The 26,220-nt window shown below is 40.8% G+C and overlaps 1 protein-coding gene across 1 annotated transcript; it reads left to right on the forward strand.

Moving 5' to 3' along the window:
• Window positions 1–225: 225 nt before the first annotated feature.
• On the forward strand, window positions 226–1,365 carry S1PR1 (sphingosine-1-phosphate receptor 1; the record flags this gene model as incomplete). Its single annotated transcript, XM_079535618.1, has 1 exon — window positions 226–1,365. The coding sequence occupies one exon, from the start codon at window positions 226–228 to the stop codon at window positions 1,363–1,365; it is 1,140 nt and encodes a 379-aa protein (XP_079391744.1).
• Window positions 1,366–26,220: the final 24,855 nt, after the last annotated feature.

Here is a 26,220-nt window from a genome sequence, read left to right on the forward strand (position 1 = left end):
GTAACAGATGAATAAAACTGCCTTTTCTGTGATTGCACTTGTGATTCTGACAAACAATCAAATCAGCAGATCATCTTGGAACTTTTCTAGTTTGTTACATGCTTTTTTGCCACCCCCTAACACAGGCTTTGCCTCTTGTTCTCAGGACTGCTGCTTGTGAGCGTGTGCAGGAGCGCTGGGAGCTGCGGGGCCACCACGGGTTTGTGCTGCGTGTCTGTTGGCACCATGAGCTCCGGCACCACTGCCCCAGTGAGGGTGGTCAGCAGCCTCGCCAACACCGACGTCAACTATGTCATCAAAGAGCACTATAATTACACGGGAAAGCTAAATGAGAATGCGGACAGTGGAATAAAAGTGACGTCGGTGGTTTTTATCATCATTTGCTGCTTTATAATCTTAGAGAACATTTTTGTCTTGCTCACCATCTGGAAAACCAAGAAATTTCACAGACCGATGTACTATTTCATTGGGAACCTGGCTCTTTCAGACTTGCTGGCTGGCGTGGCTTACACCGCCAACCTCCTGCTCTCCGGACACAAAACTTACAGCCTCACTCCTTCCCAGTGGTTCGTAAGGGAGGGCAGCATGTTTGTCGCCTTGTCAGCTTCTGTGTTCAGCTTGTTGGCCATCGCCATTGAGAGATACATCACCATGCTGAAAATGAAGCTCCACAACGGCAGCAACAGCTTCCGCTCTTTCCTTCTGATCAGTGCCTGCTGGGTTATCTCTGTGATACTCGGAGGACTCCCGATCATGGGCTGGAACTGCATCAGCCTCTTGTCAAACTGCTCCACAGTGCTGCCGCTCTACCACAAGCACTATATTCTCTTTTGCACCACAGTTTTCACAGGCCTGTTGCTATCTATTGTTGTCCTCTATTGCAGGATCTACTCCATGGTGAGGACTAGGAGCCGTAGGCTGACATTTCGAAAAAACATTACCAAAGCTACCAGGAGCTCAGAAAAGTCACTAGCCTTGCTCAAGACAGTGATCATAGTCCTGAGTGCCTTCATTGCTTGCTGGGCTCCCTTGTTCATCCTGCTTTTACTGGATGTGGGCTGTAGAGTGAAGACTTGCCCGATCCTGTATAAAGCAGAGTATTTCTTAGTGCTGGCTGTGCTCAATTCAGCCACGAACCCTATCATCTACACCTTAACTAACAAAGAAATGCGAAGGGCTTTCATCAAGATTCTGTGCTGCTGCAAATGTCCCCCCACAGACTCGGGGACTAAATTCAAGAGGCCAATCATCGGAGGGATGGAGTTCAGCCGGAGTAAGTCCGACAATTCCTCCCACCCACAGAAGGAGGAAGGCGACCGTCCTGAAACCATCATGTCTTCAGGCAACGTTACCTCATCTTCTTAAGGAGTGACCGTGGAGGTGTTTAGAGCCTTCCTCTGAAACTGGGAGCCGAGGCACCTCCTGCTCGCTGCAGCAGTGCTGGGCTGAGGAGCGAGTAGCATTAGTTCTAACGAGGCCAATGGTGCACTTGCGAGGCTGGAGTTCAAGAAATGGGACACGCTGTTCTGGCTTGAAAATCCATTTCCCCGGAGCATGTTTTGTCTTTGCACTGGGGCAGCTCAGGATTGTCAGGCGCATTCATATCCTGAGATCTCCTTAGTAACTCTGAAAGACTGATGCCTTGGGGAAGTGATGCCTGGTGTGTGCAAGAGAATGAGAGTCGGGGAAGAGGCAAAGGGAGAATTAATCTTTTTTTTTTCTTTTTTTTTTGCCCTGTGTGAAGAATGTGAAGTTATTTTTCCTTTACTTGCAGCAAACCACTGACACAAAGCTCTTTCTGTACTGGGTTTAGTGATGGCTCGTATAGTTGGTCAGAAGTGTTTGTTTAACACATAACAAGGAAAGAGATCATGCAGGTATAATTTATACCACGGGCAGCCATAATTTGACATCACCTTCCAGAGCTTTTAGTTAAATAGTAAGGTTTTATTTGCAGAGTCCAAAGCTGTTGGAGTTTTATTTAGCAAGATCATAGCTGTGAATTTTTGTTGGTGGTCCATATTACATTTGAAGACCAAGAGCGGGCTCTGTAATTACACTCACTTAAACAGTTCCATGACTGTATCAGATTTCATGGAATCACTCAGAGCAGCATTTGGCCCCATGCGTTGTTTGCCATGTTGTTATATAGCATTAAATAAACTGCATTATTGTGACAAAATGTGAGGTGGAACTGAAAGTCACCTCTCATAAAGATGACAGAGAGTAAATCTAATAGAATAAAATACTGTTGACAGCAGCAGGATTTTTACTGAGGTAAAAAGAGATAGAAACTGAAGGCAAAGGTTAGTGTCAGGTGACAAAGGCAAAAAGTAAAGATTGGTTTCATCGCCTGAAAAGAAAGCCTTGAGTTTCAGAAATGTAAGATTTCAAGTGAAATGACTATAGATAAATGCACTTCCATAACAAAATGCAACACATTTTGGCACATTTTATTAATGTTCATAAAATCTGTTTGTATTCTATCACTTCGTGGCTTCATGGGAGAAGTGCCTGTCATTAAAATGAATGTATTTGTTTTACAGTATCGTTTTGACTTCTCTGGTTTTCTAACCTGTGTTAATGGGGTTGAATGTGTACAATGTAAATAAGTTAATGAGATACAGGAGTCTTCGCACCTAGAGTATTACTATAACAAAAGTGGTATATCTGGGATAGGTGAGAGCAACTGACTGATTGACAGTTACGGACAACTCCTAGAAGTGGTATTTTGTAAAAAAAAAATAAAATAAAATAAAAATTATTGCTTTTGTAGTAAAATTTCCAGTGCAATTAAATTGTTTTTTGTTTTTTTTTTTTTTCTGGTTTAAAAAATAGTATTTAATATGTTTCTGACTTCTGTTGTTCAATTTGCACATAGCTTTATTGACTTCTAAACATTAATAAACTGATTTTTGTAAAGATTCTGTTATCACAGTACTGGTACTTTGGTACTGCTGTGGGGATTTGGCACTGGGTGTGGTAATGTTGATGGAAGTTGTTGACAGAACTCATGGAAATGACTCCTTGGTTTCAGTACCATCTGGATTAAGCTATTTTTGTGGATGTCTTTCTGGTTGGTGGAGACCTAAGATGCATGCTGCCACTGGCAAGGTCATGTGAGATACAAAATGAATTCTGTACTGTGATCTTTGATGGGTGTGCACTGTATCAATCAAAATGCCATTAGAAGAATCCTTACAGTAGCATGCCTACAAATATATATATATATATTTTTTTTCCCAACTGCTAGTGGAATACAAGTAGAAAAAAAAAAAAAAAAAGTGCCTGCCAATGTTGCCATGACCACCTGGAGCAGAATAAGTGAAATTATTAGCTTAAATCACTTATACAATTCATAACCTTAATTCTTAGCTTATTGCAATATCAGGAAATACATAAGAAGCAGACCAATTGGAGCTCCACCTGGTGCAGCAGTACACACTGCGACCGTCTGCTTGAATACATGATGCATGACTTCTTCCCAAGGCCTGACTTCCATTTCCTCTCTTGCTGCCATTCCCGCTCAGTCTTGCTTTTAAGTTTCACGGCACTTGTACAGGATGCAGTTGGAGTGCGAAGATAAAGCTCACCTTCTCATAGTGTATGTCATCACTGTGCAAGCTTTACTGTGGGAAACTGCAGTCTGCTCAGTAAGGAAGGCTTTGGGTCGCAACCTCACTTCCTGAAGGAAATTCCAAAAATGCCCTGAAGACAAAAGAGTGGAAACAGGCTGGAGTTTCTCTCCATCTGTCTGCTTGTACGGAAGGAATGATTTCATGTGTGCTCACTTCCTAGGCTTTTCATTAGTGACCTGAACAGAGCTGGAAAAAAATGTCAAATCTGTACTAGTGCACCAGATAAAGTCTTTCTTGTGCTAGGCCCATGCTTGGGCAGTGACAGCTTACGCAGGGTGCTGACAGTTATGGGGAAAAGCACTGCCTGATGTCAGGGATAAAGCCGCATCTACACAGAGCACCAGAAGTATAAAAATCAAAGAAGTCCAAGTAAAGCCCTCAACATGCTACCAGTAAGTAAAGGCACTGTGTGGGGATGTGGCTTCTGGTTTTTATTTGAACTCTCGTCTGGCTTGGTAAGAAGGTTTTTCTCCAACTGGGGCTCTTCTGCCTTAAGGGCATCCAGGTTACTTTTCCCCCTCCGGGTTGACACCCTGTGGCGAGGGATGAGCAATGCTGCAGCACCGCTGTGTCACAGGCCATTGTGACTCCCACCACCATCCTCTGTGCGCTGGTAGCTGATAGCCCACAGGTGAGTCACTTCCATTCTCTTTTCCTTTGTTTTTGTGTCCTCTTATCTGTCGTGTCTAATAACACTGCAGGCCTTTGGGGGGAAATGACAGACATCCCACGAAAGCGGCTGCGTGATGGTAGCCCTGTTTTGCTAGGGAGCTCAGAGTCTTACGTAATTCATGCAATAAAAGAAACACAAACGGCAGTGCGTGGCACTGAGCCATGGGAAGCGTTTCCTACACTCCTGATCAAGATGACTGAAATCCATTTCCTTCATAGTCAGGCCACGTCTATGCATGTAGAAAAAAACTCACGCAGAGAACAGTAACTGTAATTAAATCACAATAAGAGTTAGGGGAAAGAAAGGCCATTTGTAGCTCTTGACGCTTCTTATAGGAGAAGGCTCCCTAGCTACAGACACCTATCACGACAAATCAGCAGGCTAGGCCAGTTGTGCTGTGATCAGTTCTGAAATGTTCAATGCAGAAAGCACTGTTCCGGGCCCCAGAGTGCCTTGAGCAGGCACTGAAAGGGCAGTCAGCTTTGTCCTTTTGTTGGCCAAGTGACAAACTGGCAGAGGAAACTCTCTGAGAGCTGAAAATGTACATTATCCCAAATGTCTCAGTGAAATAAAGTAGCCTGTGTTCTCAGGAGAAACCTGGCCCTTTGATTAATTTTCTTGTTTCTAGCCCTTCTTCCAGTGTAAGGAAAAGAACAGGGATGGAAAATGGTCGTTCTCTGCTACTTCTCATCTATGTATGCCTGTGTAGGACCTCCGTGTCGCTCTGCACTACAGAGCTGGCAGACAGGACCAAAACTATGGGAAGTAAAAATGTAAGAAATATTCAAGCTAAGAGCAAGACAGGGATTGCCTAACTCTAAAATTCCCTGATTCCTAATTTGGCTTGGAAGATCTTAATACTGATGCATTTTGTTTTCGAAGGGTCAGATTGACAAAGCATCCAAAAATGTAGAACAAAGCTATGTAACCTACTCAGCTCTGAAGTGCTGGAAATTCCCACAAGAACAGGCTTGTTTATGGGGTTATGAATTTCCCCAGGAAAATATTTACTGTATTTAAATGGTTTTGTTATATTTCTTGGAAAATTAAATCCAACTCCAACTGAACCTTCAAGGATTTCAGAAACAAAGCCCATCTAAATTCTAAATCTAAATTCAGTTCCTGTAATGTGCTTTCACAAACTGGTCTAATCCCATATTTTCATTTACAGTGGAAAGAATTTCATTCTTGATGGTGTAACTTATTCTAATAGAACATTATTTTTTCTACGCAATTTGCAAGAATTGCATAGGGTCAAGATATTTCCCTTTAATTACTACTCTGAGTAATAATTGTTACTTTATTCATGGGATTTTCTAAAATTCTGTTTCTATAATAATTACTAGTTATTAAATTCACCTTGCAAAGATGAGGTTGGTGTAAGAAACTGTGATACAGCTAACTTATTCTAGTACAAGCTTCATGTTGAAAAAAGAGGTGTCTAGAAAGAACTAAAACTCGAACATCTACAATTAGTCAAGATATTAACAGAAAATATATTTTGAGGGAAAATTGGGCACGTGATCAGTGTAGTCTTAGAGCATCCACTGAGGAGAATTTCCATGTCAAATCTCCTCTCCTAAGCAGGAAGAGGGTGGCACATTCCTGTGTCTGCTACTCACCCACAGATTCTGAGAGATGTGTCAAAAGCAGCGTTTTCCAAACAGAGCTCATCAAGCAAAGCTCTGCATAGCCAGATTTCACTCCACCAAAAAATCTTGTCCCTGAGTTAAACAGGAACTTTTATGCTCAGAAGTGCCCCTGTTACCTTCACAGTACAAAAAGGCAGGAAATCACATCAACCACACCCAGGAATTCTGTGGGCTTGGAAAAGTCCTAATAAAGCAAAGGAGACAAAGCTCTGTCAGCCCTCTATGGACCTCTTGCCAAGCCTGGTTAGCACTCACATAATGGAAACCTGCACAAAGGCCAATTTTTTTTTGAGCTTAAGTGAATGATCACTTTGAGAAGATCCATTTTTAAATGGGTAGTACAACAAGGATACATTTAATGGCTCATCAGAGAAACACAGTTAATGCCAGATTAAATATTTATGTGTGTATGTAGCTTTTGCAATGCTTATTCGTAATCACTCTTCTCTGCTGAAAGCGGGCTCACAATTCAGACAGCACGACTTTCTATAAGTAATGAACATTTGGAAACTGTGGGCTAGGGGGGAATACAGAGCTAAAATTATCTGCTAGGCTCTGTGATATCATCAATGAAAACAGTCTCTACCTGGGAAAAATCTTTGGTTTGAATCAGTGCTGACAGCAGAATCCTTCTGGTGCCAGTCTGGGCTATCCGCTAAATGTTATTTTGCTCCCTTAAGCGCGTACGCTTTGTGTTAACCGAGACTTCTTGATTTAGCAGGACACTGCCATAGATTGCTATAACACTCTCCCACAGAAATTCACATCCTTGTCAAAGCACCTATGGTTATGTAATGCGAAGGTGAGGTACATTAGTGATATGCGCAATGGAGACAGAATGTATGTGGTTAAAGAAAATGTGCGATGATGATTTTCACTGAATGACCTGGCAGACAATTTCAATGTGGGTCATTTATTGCCCATTGCAGTATCTCCTTTGTTGTATGGCTTTGTTGTATGGCTGCTGTTGTATCACTGTCAGCAGGAGGTGGGAAAATCAACCAGAGATATTTTTAGTAATACCTACAACTTTATCTTCATAGTTAGAAGAATGAACAATATCTAGACTGAAAAACCCTTTCTGAAGGGACTATTGTAGAAAAACAGCTTGCTAAAAACCTGTATTATTATCTCTCTTGCTTTCAAAGAAGACACAACTATGGTCTAACGATTTCTTCTAATCTATTGGCCATTCAGATTTCTGTTGCAAGAAAATAAGCTGTTTACCAAACAGCAGTCTCCTTTAGCTGTTCTTATTTTCATTGCAACTCCCACTTTTACTGCTGGTTTAAGCACAAGATAAGAAATTGCTTGTAGCTGGTGTGTAGTTTCTCTCTTCCCTATAGGACTATATGATCAATGCATGTTTTGAACAAATCCTTCATGTTGGTACAGAGATAGTATTTCAAAGCTGCCCACAGAACATTAAAAAAGTATTAACTCTTTTTTCCCTCTCTATTTTAGAAATTCAATATATTCAGTATGTTACTCTATTACTACATGTTACTGTATTTAACTGTTTTTTTCCCTCATCTTTTTATGTATCATATTGCAAATGTTGCTTGGGGTAATTCCTAACTTTCAGCTCAGAGGTTTGACAAATTCTTATGGGAAAGTGGCTGTATTTTATTTTTCTGATAAGCACTTTAGGCAGGAGGGATAGGAACTTGTCCGTACGATTGAGGCAGTGAAGGAATGCTGAAATCTTTTAACTTGCCGTTGTTCATCAGTGGAAGTGGCTGGGGTCAGAGCTCTTTAGAGATACAGTGTGAAGTTCTGCTTTTCACTAAACCTGCTGAAAAGTGCACAGGCATTGCAGAGGGTTCAGAGAACAACAAAAGAAGGCGATTTAATAGGATGAACTACAATAAAAGGCTCAGCCAGCAAAGCCTTTTCCCACCAGAGAGAAGAGAGCCGGGAAACACAATGCTCAGCCTTCCAGCTCCGCTGTGGAAGTGTGCTGGACATTAGAGAAAGCAGGCGAGCTATTTAAAGCTCAAGACAAAGAGCAGACTGCCGGTAGAAACCAGATCCAGTTAAAACACGTATTTCAAATCAGAACTTTGATGCTTGGAGGCTCCGAGTATCTCAGCCTGCTGCAGAGTTTTGCCTGTTCAGGCAGCGCTGCTCCGTGCATGGCCGTGGGGCCTTCCCTTGGCTGCCGGCCCCAGCGCGCCCACGCGGGACCGGCCTTGGCGGTGGGGGTGGCAGCCTCTCCTCCCCCCGAGGCGCTCCTGGAGGCCGGTGCTGCCTTGATGCCGTTCCCGCTCTCTCCGAGGCTCCCCTGCCTGCCACTGGCGTGGCACCGTGCTGCCCTCCTGGGGACCTTGGGCGGCGCGGAGGTGGGAGGCGTGGGGCCAGGGCAGCGGGTGGGAAGAAAAATGATTCAAACCTGCTGTAAGTAAAAAAAAACAAAAACAAAAACAAACAAAAAAAAAACCAACAAACAAACCTTCCCAGATGCCTTTATTTGCAGAAAGCGCATGCTGTAAGGGGGAGCTGAAGTTTAAAGCCCTGAAATAAAAAGCAGTGAGGCAACTGTGGTTTCGGCGCCTGAAAGCGAGCGCTCAGCTGCCCTCTATAGCCCCGGTGCAGTGCTGTTGGAGCCGCAGAGGCTGTGGGGTTCATGGGTGTTAAGTCTAAAACTTGAAGGTGAGAAGCACAGAACTGCTAAGCAGTCTAAGCTCTTACAGAGGCAGTGGTTTGCTAGGAAGTACTTATATGCTTTTACAGACTGCAGCTGTCTCAGCCGCAGCACAGCCGCTGAGGCGCACTGCAGGAGTGCGGGTGCGGAGGCTGTGCTCACTTCTCTGCCCAGTATTCTCAGTATTCTCAGCAAAAACTCACACCCCAGTGTGAACCTGGGGCAATGTGAGAACAACTAGAGGTATTTTTGGCATAAGTGTGTTTGTAGAAACACACAGAACCATAGCATACACCGAGATGGAAAGGACCCACGAGGATCACCGAATCCAGCTCCTGGCTCCACACAGGAGCACCCAACACATTCAAACGCAACTTGAGCTCTGGCAGCTTGGGGCCGTGCTGGCTGCCCTGAGCAGCCTGTTCCATGCCCACTGCCCTCTGGTGCAGGACCTTTCCCTAACCCCCACCTGACCCTCCCCTGACAGCTCCACGTCAGCTCCAGGCCGCTCCCTCGGGCCCTATTGCTGTCACTCTGCTGCCTCTCTGCTCCCTGCGCAGAGCTGCAGTCACAGTGAGGTCTCCCCTCAGCCTCCGCTCCTGGCTGAACAAACTTGGGGACCTCAGCCACTTCGCATACACTTTCCCCTCCAGACCTTTCATCAGAATTACAGCGCTAGGGCTGTTTATTGAAGGATTTTTGTGAAAATCTGGTTTTATTTTTCACTTAGCCGAGGCAGTTCTGACCTTGCTGCTGGCTGCCAGAGGAAGCTTCCACACTGCACACCTCAGCTGGTGAGCACCAGGGATTGAGGAGGGAGCAGAAGGTCCTATGGTGGATCTGCAGGACGGCCGCACAGCCTGCTGTCTCCCCCAGGTAGCAGGAGGAGAGCAGGTAGGACATCTTGGCTGTGATGCCTGAAAGGAAAGTGGACTTAGGGCCCAGCTCTGTGTTTCTCTCCAGGCAATACAGGGATGCAGTGTTTATGATGGTATGGTTGTTCCGTGTTTGTGTGCTCACATTGGTACAGGTTGGATTGTTTAGCAATAGGGATTAATACATTAGTTTAAGAACCAATATGTGATAGTTCTAATTGTTCCTATTTCAATTAGTGGGTGAATAATCTTATTTTCTTCAATAATTTTGTACCGGGGACATAATAGAAAACTTTTACCTTTTGCCTTGATGATGTTGCCTCATGAGAAGCGCAGGAGTCATAATAGAATGCTTTTATCTTTTGCACCTAGTAGATGCAAGGACATCTTCCACAGATTCCACATATATTGTTTTGAAAGTTGCTTGCTATGGCCTAATAAGCAAGGGAAATTTTGCAAATTGGAGATAAATAGATGAATGTGAGTTAAAGGTTTCTGTGATGAATCTCATGGTGAAAAATGGCGAAGAAGTAGGTGAACACTCGACCTCTCTAGATACCTCTGAGCATGCCCAAAGGGACATTAGCATGTGTTTATGAGTCCTTGAAAAAGAATGAATGTGTTTGCCAGCGTACTGCATATGTATGTCTTAAACATTCAAATGTAGAACCAGAACTCTGAGAAGATGCACTTGCTTGTCAAATTGCCTGGTACCTTTCATGAAGAATAAAGGAATGCCGCTTTCTAATACTGTATTGGAGTTTCCTTCCCAGATTTTGGATGACAACATAAGCATGTGTTGCTGCAAGATGGTTTCCCTGTTGAAGTATGGTGAGAATACAATGCTATGGGACATCACAGTTCAAACTAACAAAGTCTTGGTAACTGGAATTAAGCTACAAAATATACAGAGCAGAAGTGCGAAAATGGTTTGTGGACATAATGTTTATTTCAATCTTTACTGCAGTCCTCAGAGCCTGAGTTATTGTCTGCAGTTCACCCGTGGGCAGCCGTTTGGGAACATGTCATTAAAGAATCAAGGCACTGAACAGCTCAGTATCACCCCAGCTTGACACCCTGGTAATTATGATGTGAATCAAGGCTTCTTCAGAGGACCTAGCTTTCTCACGTGGGTTATCAATCAGCCTTCACTCTCATCTCTTGTTCTTTTTGTGCATATATGTAGATACTGTCACAGAATCCCAGAATTGACGGTGTTGAAAGGGACCTCAGGAGATCATCAGATCCAATTCCCAAATGTTTTGATTATTTTATTAAGAAAAACAAGTTTTTATTTTTTCTTCCTATGGAAGTTCATTTCACTCAAATTTTTATCTCTAGGGAATGGAAGGGATTGTAAGCAGAAAAATGTGCTCGGATATACTAAAGAAAGAGCAAGTATTCCTAGAGATGATTTTTTTCATCCCATTTGACTGTGACCATGCACTGAATGAGATTAGCATGGCTCTGAACCACACTCGTTTTCAGAGTGAAGTGAAACAAATAACAAAGCATTTTTAGCTGTGTTTGAAGACATGTTCGTATATGTCACTTGTAGCCTTCACCCTGTGTGGCCTCTACTCTTTCTGTTATGAGAAATCAACTTAATAAAAATTCTCTTTCTCTTCTAAAAGAATGTCATTGCTATTCTGCAATGGGTAAGAAAAGAAATTATATTAATCATAAAATAATGGCAGCTAATCACTAGTGTGAATTCTCTCCCCATTCATTTATCAGCTGCAATGCCCTTAATTTTGTTTCGTTGTAGTCAAAATCTGGTCCTAATTTAATGAGACTGAAAGTGGAGGAGTTCCCACAGATCAGAAGTAGGATTTCCATTGTTACATTTGTATGCATGAGATCTGCTGATCACAGCCAGAAAAGTGAAAAAGCTTGTTACCTGTGAGCATTGCCTGTGAGCATTACCTGTATAGATCAAGCAGCTCCATGTCTGGACAGGTTCTGGAAATGGTACAATGATGGCTTTAACATGTGAGAGTTTTGATAATCTAATGAGTGAATTCTATAATGTTTTATGTCTGATATAATTTGCATCGAATTTAAAAGCTTGCAAAACCTTCAGATTCAGGTAATACTGTAATCCCTGTACTTTGCACTGTGGCATCAGAAAGAATGTCAAAATACTAACTCCTTACATGAAGGCAGAAAGAAACATGCCTAATGCTTCTGCTCATTTCTATTCCAAATTAGTTGGCTGCTAAACTGGCCTTGTTTAAGCCACTGTGAAGCCACTTTGGCATGCTAGCCTGGAAATACTTTAATTTTACAGCTCTTAACATTTAGAAAGAGTTTTCTGTTAGATTTGGAACTTGAGGCAAAGGTGAAGGTAGTAGTTTAAGATGAGCCCTACAATTTGAATAGAGTTTTGGTCCAACAGAAATGGACTGAAACATAATTCATAAGGGGTTCATAGGCAGTTTTCCCACACTGCCAGAATGACACTCAGGGAAACTCATGCAGGTTGTGTGTTACTGCTGCGTGCATTACAAAAAACATCTGGCCTGTCTGACTAGTTGTGGCTGAGGTATAGCAGTTTCTGTCACCTGTGATACATGAGAAGAGAATGTAAACACTGTCATTTGCCTTTGAGTCCTCATTCTGAGTGGCAATGCCTGCATTTGCATTTGAGTTCAATGAGCGTGACCTGGAGAGTAGTTTGGGAAAAAGACTTGGACTCGCATCTTCCTTGATCCTGAAAACTGCCACAATACCTTGTGAATTTTTTGGAGTTCACAAGGGTGAAGTAGGTAAGAATAAATGAGATGAAAAGCAGAAGGGGACCAGAAGAACAGGCTGCCTTTCTTGTTTCCATTTGTAGTTCCACATGTTTCTGGAGGTTTGTTTGCTTTTAATTTATCTTTCACGTGGAAGGCATTTCAAGTCTAGACACAGCTCCTCTGCCTGTGCTTTGACCTGGTCCTCTGAGTCTGAAGGCTGCGTAGCCATGTAACTGCAAGGCAGCCTAAGCTGGTGTACCATATTTTGTGCGGTTTACGAATTTCGGCAGCGCTAACATGGATATCTGGAGTCCAGACCTGATCTGTCTTGTGTCCTGCCAGCCCCAGTCACTCTCATTTATCTGCCCCCAGGCATGCAGATGTACCCAGAGCTGTTTTGGTTGCAGAGACATTATTACAGTTCCTGTTTGAACTGAATGTTTTGATATGTAAAGTGCTGTGGAAGCTGAAATTGCACTGTTTGTCTTCTCTGGAACAGGGTGCAGAAGACTTGTCCTCTTGCTTTTCTTTAGTTTTCTTTCTTCTTCTGTGTTTTTGTTTTGTTTTCTTTTTAAGCAGGTCAGGGATCATTCCCCCTTTACTGCTTGTTCAGTGTGCTGTCACAAGGTCCTGCTGGCTGGTCTCTAAGAGACACATTGGCTTAGCCTTCCTTATTATATAACAATTCATTAGCAATGGGCTATGAATGGAGAGGATCTTAAAGCAGAAAAGGGGCTGTAAGTTGTATGGGAAAATACTCATTTAATGCAGATCTTGCGCTTGGATCAAATCTGTACCAGGCACAAGTCGGTGGAAATTCTCTTAAAGTTGTTAAAATTCAGCCCACGTATACCAGACCTGCACCTGACCCTCAGCAGTCACTGCCTAGTATTGGTGCTAGCTATGGGTCCGTCCCTGGACCCTTGCTGTCAGTGGGAGATTTACCATCAGTTTGCATGGGAGTGGTGTTGAAACCGTAATGAAAAATGAATGGTTGTTGCATTTAATTTTTCCTGTGCTGCTCCTTGCATGAAAGGGAAATCCTGCTGAGCTGATTACGCCTCTGAGTTTCACATTGACAGTATAAGATCTTTAAAAACTAAACCTCAGCCCCACCCTGTCATGCACGGTTGAGTGTTTATTTAAGCAAAAAGTCTACATCAGCAGAAAATAAAAGTATTCGTTTCACTCATTCTTGAGCATCCAGAGTAGTGCAGAATGAGTAAATGGCAGCTGTCTGAGAGTTTATATCTCTCCATGAAATGGAATTCTTGTTGTTGTCACTAAAGTATTTTGTGAAATAACATTTGCACCAATGTACGGTACAGAACATGAAAATAATGTGTTTCTTTTCTCTGAAAGTATTAGTTCCTGGCAATTATGTCTTTAGCTAGCCTAGTCTCTGTTACCTCTAGCACAAAATCATGACCAGAAGAACGGGGAAATTATGGATGGAGGAGCAGGGGAACTGCTGGGGAGCAGAACATTATGGAAGATCAAATCAGAGAGCTGCTTGGTCAGAACAGACTCTGAGATAAACTTCCTGTGTTAACCTTGCAACTATAGTGCACTCCTCTGCAGAATCTTGGGATTTTTTTTAATAGTAAAAAATACTGCATTTTACATATTAAACCATGGTTTCTAATAAGATCTGAGTAATCAGTGCTGTGATGTGTTATTCCCTCTGTGTCAGAAAATACAAAGGTGCTCACAACTGACAGGGAATTAAATGCTTAACAGCAGTTTAGGAGGTAGAGAAATTGGAGATTTTCATGGGTTGAGGGCATCGGCACCCTCTTTCTCTGCCGGATAGAATTTTTGCCTCTCAAATCTTTGTACATGACTTACATGATGGGAATATGCACTTCTATTTAATAGCCTGAAACCAGGATAAATATAAGTGTACTAGCTTATTTAAAGGAACCAATACGGGTAGTATTTTAATGAGTGAACAGTGGTGTGGTGGAGATGTCATCCTTTATACCCATCTAGGTAGACTCCATTGGGCCTCATTTTTCAAAAGTTGCCTTTCCATGCTTTTCTGCAGTTGTTCATGGACATGGCTGTGCTAAGGCATCTGAAGTTGCTGGTTGCCCATATTGGTGGCTGTCTGCATTGAGGCAATTCTCTGAGAAACATGTTTTCCAGCATGATCCATTTTCATTTTGTTTAATCTCAAAGAATGTGCTAAAATGGAGAAGATGAACCACTTTTGGATCTGTTGAATTTTTGATCTTTCTTAAACAACGGTGATTTCTAGAACTTCTCAATTATTTTTTTCTTTCAGTTTTTTGAAACCTAATTTTTTAATTTTTATTCTGACAGATGTGGGACAGGGTCAGAGTCCACAGAAATGAGTGTTCTGGTGGGGTTGTAGTGTGACTGAAAATAGGGAAAGCATTGCTAAGCATTCCCTTAGGAACCAGTCGTCATGAATTACAAACTCACATTTTATGAACCTCTCAGTATCATAATATTTAAGTGCTGCATAAAATCATGCAATAAAAAAGATGACAGAAAAGTCATCTAAGATATTGCTGTGCTTTTGATCATAACAAGTATACAAGGTCATGCTCAAAGGATGTTTGATTTGATTGTGAGGACCTCTGTGGGCAAGAACCTGCAAGATCTCCACCTCCCATCCTAGCACTTTGCTCCCCTTACTTCTGAAGTACCTAAAATTCTCTTTTGCAATAGAAGTCCATGTCATCTGCCTACAGATCTTACTCTTCCATTTCTGCTTGTGGAGGATTTCTCTGAATTAAAAATCTGCCAGGATGGCCCCTTTTTCTCATGCTCTTTAGACTAACTGATCCTAGGTAATGTAATGATTCCTCAAATGTGTTTTTTTCTAGACTTCTGATTGTTTTTTTCTGTCTAGGGTGTCTCTAATTGGATGTGAGCCTGCATATAAACGTTATTAGCAGTAATATCTCACAGTTTTAATAGCATTGTGCACAGCAAGCAGTGATGTCTTTGTGAAGAAGTGTTTTAATAATTGGACAACAATTATCAGATATCAACTTGTTAGCAAATAGGATTGTTGTAAGCGTACAGGATTGTTCCAAATGTTACAGACTCTTTCCTCAACTTATCAAGCACTGTTATAAATGTCAGTTCAGGTGAATAAAAGGTCCTGCCATCATAGTGGAGACAGTTTTCTGATAAAAGCAGAACAAATGCTCCCAGCTCTGTTTGGAATTGTGTACAGGTGCTTTCTTTAGTGGTTGCTTGATTCTTCTCAGAGCATGCTAGATGAAACTTAGGAAATTCCGTGTGAGTATGAGTGAGTTGTCTATGTTATCAATTCTTTTCTTGTGGTCTCTCACCTGTAAAAATTTCAGAGAATTTGTTCAGTCAGCTCAGCTCATGGCAGCATAGCAAACAGGAACTTTTTTTGTTCTACGCCACAAAGCCTAATTTAAGATCACATTCCTCTGGGACTGCTGTGGGAAATGAAATACATTCTCCTGCTGATGTGTGCTCTGTGTTTTCCCACTGCAGTGCTGTCGGCTCCCCTCTTCTTCAACAGGCCTTCCTGACACACTGCATCCTTGCAGCGAGCCAGAGAGAGCTCCTTCAGCATCCAGCAGCACTGGGGCCCTGGAAAAGCTCATTGCTTTAGAATCTTCCCTTTTCCCGGTTTTGACCACCTCTCTGTGCTTTCCCATTACTGCTTCTGGTCTGTTCTGCTTCTCATTTTCCACTGAGAAGTGCTTGCCATCTAGCGGCTGCCGGCCCGCACAGAAAGCAGCCCTGAGGTGGGTTCTTCCACTCACAGACTGGTATTTCCTAAAGTAACCGTGGGATATGGAAGGTTTAGGCTGTTCCTTCTCCTAATTTATATTAATAACTATTAAAGCTGTGTACAAGGACTTAAGCAGCACAGTGTTGTGGTCCCATGTGATATTTTGGTAAAGAAAACATAAAAAAATCAAATGTATGCACTGAAGGGATTTAATATTGCTGTCAAGTCACAAAATATGTTTTCTGAGGTGGCTTTCAAGCTTGTTCTTGGAGTTATAGTATTCATGTTTCTGTTAATGACCTGAAAGAAAACCTGCAGTCACTGCGAATAAAATTTTAGTTATGATGAGACTGGGAGAACAGATCCACACTGAGAAGTTAGACCGTGAGTGCTGAACACAGGGCTTGTTGGCGAACCCAAGCAAGAGCTGCAGATTGCAAAGGCAGAATGGTTTGTTGTGCATGTGGGCTGAAAGCATCAAGATCACACAGTCTGTGGCACCCAACTGTCATGCAGACAGACAAACAGAACTGTAGGGAAAGGAAGTGGGACACCAAGGACATATCTGCGTGTGCAGGTAGAGGTATATATGTGCTCATCTCTGTGTGTTCTGAGTGGTCTGGAAAGCAGCCCTGACAATTTCCATAGCTAATAAGTTAGCTACTCGTTTCTGTGAGCATCATGCTAAGGTGCAATAGCAACATGTGATGCCTGCCATAATTCCTTGCAATGTGTGTAGGTAGGTGTGTGCATTAGGTGAGAATTGTTCTTATTATTTTATATTCTGAAGTACCCATAGAATAGAGTCTGCAAGTAAGGAGAGGTCAGTGTAACATGATGTAAGTGGTTTGCTGTAATCTTCTGCCTTGTTAAGGTGACTTTAAAAGGAACAGTTCTCTACTTCAGTGCACATAATTGTTGCCTTCTTCCTATAGGAAAGCAATTAAACAAAAATGTTATTTTCTATTTCGATTGAGGTAGTAATAATTATAAAATTTTCTCCCAATTGTTTAAAGTTCACCTGCATGTACTTTTGGTTCTCCTCAGTTAGTTTTGCAGAAGTTCAGGCTCTTTTGGTAAATTCTTAACAAGCTTGGAGATTTACAGGGGTTTGTCATTGTTTTGAATTAAAGACGAGATCCATTTATTTATTCATTTATTGATTGTCTAACATATATCCCTTATAGCACTGGCTATGGACAGCACAGATTCATTACAAAGACCGTACGTAAATGTAGTGACTCAAGACAAATCCATTTGTTTGGCCAGCTAATAGCTTTCCGTCTGATCTTAGAGTCCTCTTGTTTTTCTGTGATGTTTCCCACTGCAATTGATGGACATTTTTTTAAAAGCTGAAAGTGTCAGAAGAAGAGAGATACGCTATCAGAAGAAGTGACCGTATGTATGTTGAAACACAATTTTAGAGTATTTAAGTTTTTTGCTGCAAAACCTGGCCAAGAATGCAAAGTGGAATATTAGTAGAATTCATGAAGCCTGCAGGGAAGCCGAGTGTGGAGAAATACCATAGAGGATTTATAAGTGTCATTGGGCTTTCTAGTTCCTAAATTGCCTTCTGAAAAGACAGCCGGAGGAGTGTTGTTACAGTCAACATTTCAATCCTTATAACTGGGTGTTTTAACTGTCCATGTGCTTGGTGAAAATACATTGCTTAACAGAAATTATGAATTGTTTTGAGGGGCTAAGATTGAAGTAACACTGAGCAGCTAGACAGCAATGTTCCACCCGTGTTCTGACTCTCCTCTGGAGAGAACGCTGTTGCCACGTTTCTCCTTCTAAAGGCAATAAAAAATTTGAGACAGTAGTTTTTATAATTGAACACTGTGGATGAGACTGCAAACCTAGTTCTAGGTTAGCCAGAATTTGTCACTGAATCTTGGGGAATCTCAGGGTGCCATTGGAAACAAGAATTGTCCCAGATTGCTGGAATTTTTATTAAACTCTGTACATGCACCTAGATTCAGTAAATTGTTGTATCTATCTGTCTCAACTTCGTTCCTCTGCTAGTGGTATTTCTCAGTCTTGCGACGGGCTGCTGTCTTACGTGAAAGTAAGAAATGTTGCCTTTGGGAACTGTGAGAAATAGTGGTCATTTTGAAAGGCAATTTGTAGTGAGATTGTCTGAAACTAAATTTGTCAGTTTCATCTGCTGGAAAAACAAACAAAAGCACCCTAGGCTTTGTAGAAAATTGACTATATACGAACAAGATGCTTTTGAATGTTATTTAGATATACAAGTTCAATGAGATCTGACTGTGCGGACGATTTCCTCTTTTATTAAAAACAGGGCAAAAATAGACATTCAATTTTATAATGGATTAACTTCAATTCACTTAAGCCCCAAATTAGCAAGGATGTGGACAGTTGTTTAAGTGAAAAAAAACCTCTTACTGCTAACTTAATTACAGAACAGTCTTTTACATTGGTAAACAATGTATGGTTAGAGAAAGATGTAATAGGCAAAAAGAAAGAAGAAAGGCAATAAAGATAACAGCTGTTAATCAATTTTGAAGAGAAAAAAAGAAGTAGTCAGTGCAGAGATACAGCAGTACAGTGTCTTACCCTAGTTCTCCAAAGTCAGATACCAATGGAAAACAAAATGCTGGTCTGAGATTTTCACACAGACTAGCAGCCCTGCTAGGTGTACTGTGCAACTGATCCTTTCTGAGCATCAGGTGTTGATTTGCACTAAGCCAAGGTTGGCTGAAGGTGTCAGAGGCTGCATCCAGCTCTCTGTCCTTCCTTGCACAGAGGAGGTGTGCCGCTGCAGAGCTTCCTGCTGAGAAACAAGTTTTTGCTGCTGCTTTCACATGGAACAAAGAAACAGTGCCCAAAATCTTTTATGTATCTGTTCCTACTAGAAAATTTGGGTGGTACTACAGTAATTATCAGCAGCACCTCAGAAATGCAAGGCTTTGCTGTCCTGACACCCCCTGGGAAGGGAGTAGATGCTCTTTTCCCTGTTACTGGAGCTCACGCTCTGTGTATGTGCAATTTTTACTTTTTTAAGACCTATTTATGTAACAGTCCTTGATATCTACAGCATCTGTTCCTTTTGTGGTGTAACTTGGAAACTTGCACATGCACAAAGAGTGGATAATGAAGGTCATAGGATAAAATTAAAAAGGGGAAAATCTAAGCTGAACATAAGGAAAAATATCTTGGCAATGGAATATATTCTGTGGTGAGCCCAACATCCCAGAGGGAATAGTGGAAGCTCTGTCTGCCAGAGAATTTAAAACTAATGTAAAAAGCAAATAAATATGCAGAAGGAACAGTTTTGCCTTGGCAGTGGAATAGAACAGATGGCTTAACAGATATCATCAATTTCTAACAACGACGGGTTTGTCTGTAAGATGTTAAGTCTCTAGAATTACTCTGTACAGGGCTTGTGTCAACCGAAACTATACAGGCCATATGCCTCAGGGTTTTATTTCATTTTTCCCATAGAACAGCAGTAACTGTTAAAATACAGGACATACACTGGAGATAAGTAACTGTCTGGGATTAATGATGCCTGGTTGTGTGCTGCACTGTTGATATTTGTCAGCTGATCATGAATTGAAGGGTATGACCTCCATCTCAGTCACTGTCACTTCAAAGAAAACCCTACCTTCCTCTGCTGGGTGCAGTAAGCCAGTAAGCGTCACACACTTACTTTGGTCCCACATTGTCAAGTCATAGGTTGGATGCCTGCTGGGATTAATTTGTTTAATTTGATTGGCCCAGGCATCCTTGGCAACAACTTAAAAAGGTACTACTCTAATAAACAGTTTATCAAGTATTCCACACCATTGTCCCAGAAGAACAAATCTCCAGCAGACCCCAGGTGCTTTCCTGAGCCTCACCCATTGGTCACGTCCTGCCTGGAAACAGAGAAAGAGGTGGAGTTTGCAGTTCATCCTGAAAGTTAACAAATTTACACCATAGGTGGGGGGGAATGGGGAACTCAGAGGCAAGGAGATCCTCTGCAGTTTGTGTTGCCTGGTGCAGTGTTTCTTCTCTGTGGTCTGCAGCATCAGTGTGTGCAGACAGATATATACATCTTGTGCTGCTTAAGGAGCCAATTCATGTTTTGTAGAATTTGTTGGAAGGGTTTTGCTGCGCCCTTGGGTTTGGCAAGGGACTATCAGGAAGTCCCCGCCCTGGCTTGTGCAGCCTTGTCTGTAGGTAGATATCCTTGTGGTGTTCTCAGGGTTATATTGTCTGGTACGAAGTGCTGGAACATGCTCAATGGGAGAGAGCCCTCAAATAATTCAGCTTCAAAAGTCCATTCAATTTTTACTGAAAAAGGTGTTGGTTAAATTCTGTGAAGATTTAACAAGATGTCTGTGGTTTTTAAACATAATTAAATTATACTTTTTAGCTAGGCTCAGTTTTCAGTGAAAGTAATAAATCTGTAATTCTGGGAAATACATACTTTTGGTTATTTCCACTCCCCACCCCCAAATGTTAGCCTGGGATAGACAGCTCTGTGGTAAGTGAAGGCAGAAAGCTTCAAGTTTGGAAAATCAGAAGCAATGGGAGAGTTTATAATGAAAAGGCTACTGCTAAGCAATATTGACTGTATAAAGTTTGGTCATTTTCCATTCATGTACTATGAATCATGAATCATATATTTCTTATTATAACAAAAAAGCTTCAGCCTTACAGAACAGATTTCATGGACGTGTAGTTAGGTGAGTTTTCTTATACTTGTGTATTTTAAAACAAATAAAATATTAGAAGCAAGTTTCTGAAATATTTGGGTTAGATGGATTCCTTGCTGCTCTCTGCAGCTTTGAAAGCCTTCTTTTTAATACAGAATCCTTTTCAGTGAGCCCAGAAGGCAGAAATGGATTGTAATCCAAAGCAGAGCTTGAATACTCATCTGTAAGCTAGTAAAAAAGAATAGCATCATGGTTAGAAGCTGATATCAGAGACAAATGTAAATAAGAGGGCTTCTAAAGAGCAGCTTTGGCAATGTGCTTAAATTGCCCTTTTTAAAATGCTTTTAACAGCATGTGATAAGTATATGCTTAAAGGAGGACTGTGTCTGGTTTATGAACTGATTAAAAATTAATTTACAATAAGAGCATGAAAGGTAGAAGAGAACAGGCTAATGTTTTATTTAAAGTGTTTCTGCAAGTTTTGCTACAAAATTGAAATCCACAGGATGGAATTTGGTCAGGATCTCTATGAGGGGTAAAATGTTTCTTTGAGGAAAGAAATTTTAAGAATTCCAATGTTGGGTAATAAAATTAGGAAGCAACTGGATTGTTTTTGAGTATGATATTTTCCAGCAGTAAGAGAGAAATGTTTAAAGGGTGAAGCTCTTCACTAGCTGAAGCCAATCTAAACCCAGAACAAGTGCTGCATGATGGCCTGTGCAGTATTTTTGCCTGTTTGATTGTCATAATATGCAGTCTCTGAATGGTGACACACACAGACTGACCAAATTAGTGTATGATGTACATATAGTGAAGCACAGACTGTAATGCTGCTTATAGTCCTTATAATCCCAAAGATCATCTTTGGAAAAACATTGGGGGCTTTGATGTTTGGCCAGTCAGAATTAATTTACAGGAGAAGAGCTAAATGCAAAGCTGGCTAAAGGAAGCAGTACGATTTTTAGAATTCAATCTGCATACTAATTAGAGGGTTAGTTCTGTAAATTTTACCTAATTATGCTTATTCCTATATGTTGAGTAGAATTGTATGATTAGGATTATCATAGAACATATCATGGCTGGACCTGAGTTAAATGAAAAAAAAGCATTGGAAGAAAAGCTTGTCTTGTCACTGCCATCACTAATAAGTTATTGCTGGAAAAGCATATTTTTCACTCAGATGCTTGCAACCCTTTATGAGTCCTCCCTCAAAACAAGGGGAAGAAGAAGTAGCTAAGGCTGCTGATGGAAATCAAGGAAACAAAAGCAAATGTTCACAGAAAGAGACAGCTTCAAATGTTGATTACGGGGAAGAGTGATTTCAGAAGTGTGGTAATGTAGTAACAGTGCTGGATGTGTATAGTTTTGACAGTGTATATTTTTTGACAGGTCCTTCAATTTACTCTCCAGGGGAGAGCTGTATAGTGTAGGCCTGTCTAACCCTGGTTTTGATTAATAGCATCAGTTGCTTTCAAAAAGTAGTTTTGTTGAGCCCTTTTCCTTTTCATTCCTAGTGTTGCTGTAATGTGTGCCTGGCAAGCTCTTGTGAACAAGGCTTAGGATCAGACACACACACAGTGTTTGCATGAAACTTTTATTTTAAAAATTGATAAATATCAATCAGGTTTTTTTGTAAACTTTTATTTATTTATTTATTTATTTTATTTCTGTTGACTTATGATTTCTTCCACTTAGATCAGTATTTTATTTCCACAGACAAGGACATAGTATATGTAAAATGCCTCTATCTCTGAACATGGCAATGTGCATTTTACCAGGTGCATTTCTAAAAGATAATTCTACTTTCTTTTAGACCGTTTTGTAACAGTATAATTCTTCTGATCTCCATAAAGATACTTCTTATTTACTATGGTGTAAGTGGAATTAGATTGGACCCTAGCATTTATGTTGTAGTAGTGCTGATTTTAGACAAATAAGACAAAGTTTATTTTGTCTAAGAGCATTAAATAAAATCCACCACACAGGTGATATGAATACATGATGAAGCTGGTCTTCTGTGCATGGGTGGAGAGGCAATCATTTCTGTTCTGTACAGGTAAGAGTGCTGTGTGTTTCCAGCAGAGGGCAGATAAAAACACCTTTTTCAATTTCTGGAATATTTGGGAAGGAAAGTTCTGCTGCATAAGCAAGAGTGGGGCAAATTTATATATTGCACCAATAAATTATGAATCTGCAAAAAGAACTAAAATCAAAACAAGCCAAACAAGAACCAAAACTTGCAGCATCAGTTTTTAACTTGTTGCTATCGCGTTGTCCTTTTTTTAACCTTCCTCTGAATATATTAAACCATGACATCAGCTGTTTTGTATCCAGATTTTCCCTTTCTGGTTAGCATTGTAATTTGCTAGCATTATATAAATGATATGTAAGAGGGGAAAATTATAGATACTGCCGGCGTTCTAAGTTGTACAACAGCTAATCATTATTTTTCCTTAGCTGAAGATACTGAAGATACAATTTTTTTGCCAGATTTCACCCAGCTGAAACTGCAGCATTAATTTTGTGACTGAGGCACATCATGTGTTCCCCCTTGGACACCCATTATACTCCTTTCCTGAAGCAAAATAAGTAATCTCTGAATCCAAGAATTTCAAATTGGTCAGTTATAAGCAATTTATGTGATCAGTCATTTCAGTATCTCATCGGACTGACTATAAACCAGGCTCTGACGTTATCCAGTGTACAATCTGTGGCTTCCAGGAGAGTAGGAGGATCTTGCAGGAGAGTAGGAGTAAATCTTGCAATGAAACTTATTTTCTTCCTGTACAAATCTGATTCCCAGCTAAGGAAAGTACCTCTTCGGGACCACATGGGAGAAGAAAAATTTGTAGCTATTGGAATTTCACAAGCCTACAGTTGTCATGTAGAGAAATTCAAGAATTGCTGGTACAAGTTAAGAGACTTCACTACTGACTGCTGATGTCTCAGTCTGCCTTCTTATCTCTTGTATACAAACTACCTTCATTTCATGCCATCTAATGGGAAGACCATGCAACCTTTGACAATTTGGCTGTAGCTTTGATTAAAAAAATCTGAAGTAGTATTTATCAGAACAGATTTGTCCTTATCACAAAAAAGAAGAAAAATACCCAACTCAGAGCTCTTCAAATATCTAGATGGAACACAACTGTTATTTTTCACTGCATTCCACATCTCCTGGGTAGTGTCCAGGGACTCCAGATAAGACTGTTTTGTCATAATGAAGTAATTCAGTGAGTTTTTGCAAAGTATCAGTGTCACAGCTGCTAACAACCGTTGTTACTGTATTGGTAAATGAGGGATGTTTCCAAAACCAACTGGACTTTGCCATGTTTGCCTACATGTTGATGTCACTGCTTTTTTATATTAACACAATGTCTACAAGTTCCAGTGGTAGGCACCTCTGTTTAGCTGCAGTACAGTGAAGAACTGCATTCTTAAGACAGTGAACTACAAATGCAGCAGGGCATCCAGGGCTACTCTGCTTGGATAAACAGACTGACAACAGATGAATTATCTAGTTAATCAAATATATTTGAATCATAGAATCATAGAATTGCTCAGGTTGGAAAAGATCCTCAAGACCATCAAGTCCAACCTCAACTTAACCATACTACCCTGACATTGCCCAGACTGATGGGCTTTAAAAGTCATAATTTCTCTCTTGAAAAAGAATGGTCTTTGTGTTTATAAAGTGTTTTTTTAGTATATAGAAGGAAAGGAAAAGGGTCTAGGCTGGATTTTCCACAGTTGGTAGTGACACAGACTTGTCGAGGGGGAATACAGGATAAAAACCACTGTGGCATCGCACACTGTCATTGGGTCAGAAATTAGTATCACTGTGTGTTTTTAGTCCCTGTCTTTAGTTGAGCTCCAGCAGGTGGCATCAGTCTGAATAATCAGTGTCAGCTATTTTTTTCTTTTACCTGCTTTTCCATTCCGTGTAATTATACACATAATACAAGATCATTTACAGTGTGAATTATTAGCCCTTTACTGACAATTTGTCTTTCACATGCTATTCTTTTCCCAGTAGCTTATACCCTTCTACGCTGCACTAGATTGCTCCTAGAAATGGCAATTAATTTGAACATGTGAGACCCAAACCTTCTAAATGAAGCTGGAATGTAGGATGGATGCTGGATCTGGTGTAGGAGGAGACAATTTGGCTGGCTGCATCCCCAGGCTGCTGTCCAGGGAGAATTCAGACACTAAATGTCAGAAGAGCACTCCTACCTGAGCTGCACCTTGAGCAGTTTTGCTTTACTTCCCTCACAGCTCAATTTAATATCATGTCTATCCAGTTTCATGGCTTGAGAGAGCTGAAAGTTGAATAACAAATCTTGAGGTATTCTGTTTCTGTGGAGGTTGGAAAAGAGTAAGGGATGTTCTGTAATAGAAGCAGATTCCTCCAGCAAGAAAAATGAAGAGTATTTTAGTAAGGCAATAAAACAGGTGGATATCAATTCAGATGAACTCATTGCCTGCATGACAGAGATCCTAGCTATGCTCATTCTTTTACAAAATCAAACAGATAAAAAGAACCCTACTTTTCCTATGAATTATTGATGCCTTCTGAATTACCTTTGCACTCTGCTATAACTAAGAAATACAACTATGGGGATGGAGGATGAAAATACTTCAGGAAAAAAAATTCTGGAAAAGAATGTTGCTGTAAAAGAAAACTATTTTCAAAATGAAATGAGACCATCTGAAACACTTCCAGTTGCGCTGTATTTCTGTGGCCTATTAATTGTAACTCAGGTGTAAATCTGTCTCTGCTTGGAGCCATTGGGAGAACACAGCTGCTTGGCTGCATCCTTTGGAAGTTTAGTCACTACCACACATTGTGCTTAATGACTTACTGATACTGTTTTTCTTGAATTATAAAGAACATAAAGGAACAGTCATAAACATCTTTCCTTTCTTGCAGTTAGTGGTGATCTTTGGCAGCTGTTAAACCCTTGGGATATTTTCTTTTGTGGTTTTAACCTTAATGAACTCATTAACTATAGGCTTTTAAGATATTAACTTCAACTACCTGATAATTGGCTGATGTTTTAATTGCCTTTCTATAATACAGAGTTTTGGACATTTCCTGTAGCCTTACAAGATCTCCATGACTTGCTTGTTTTTTGAGCAAAGAATATATTTTTTCAACAGTGTTTCCTGTATCCAGGGCTTTTCAAATTTAACCACAACAATTGGTAAATATTTGAATATGTTTGTGAAAATTGTAGATCTGGTTATTTGGCAAAATCTCAGGGGCTTTTAAAAAAGCATTTTAGTGTTTCTCAATCTGGATGCCTGGAAGAAGTCCAAACAATAATATCCTCCCATATCAGCCTGCACAGCAGCGGAAAGTCATACTGTTTCTATGACAACAAATAGCTTTTTCCATCTTCCCCAAATCAGTTCTCTGAATACAGTAGCCTATATAACAGATTAGTGGGATGACAGCAAGCCTTCTGGATGTGAAGGTATACAGGTGCCTGTAAAGATTCATATTTCTCAGGCTTTTGTTATGCTAATTCTGCAGTAACAAACCTTGACTCCAGTGCAGCAGGGAGATACCTGAAAGAGCT

The sequence above is a fragment of the Tetrao urogallus genome (assembly GCF_951394365.1).
Source record: "Tetrao urogallus genome assembly, chromosome: 5".
NCBI lineage: Eukaryota > Metazoa > Chordata > Aves > Galliformes > Phasianidae > Tetrao > Tetrao urogallus.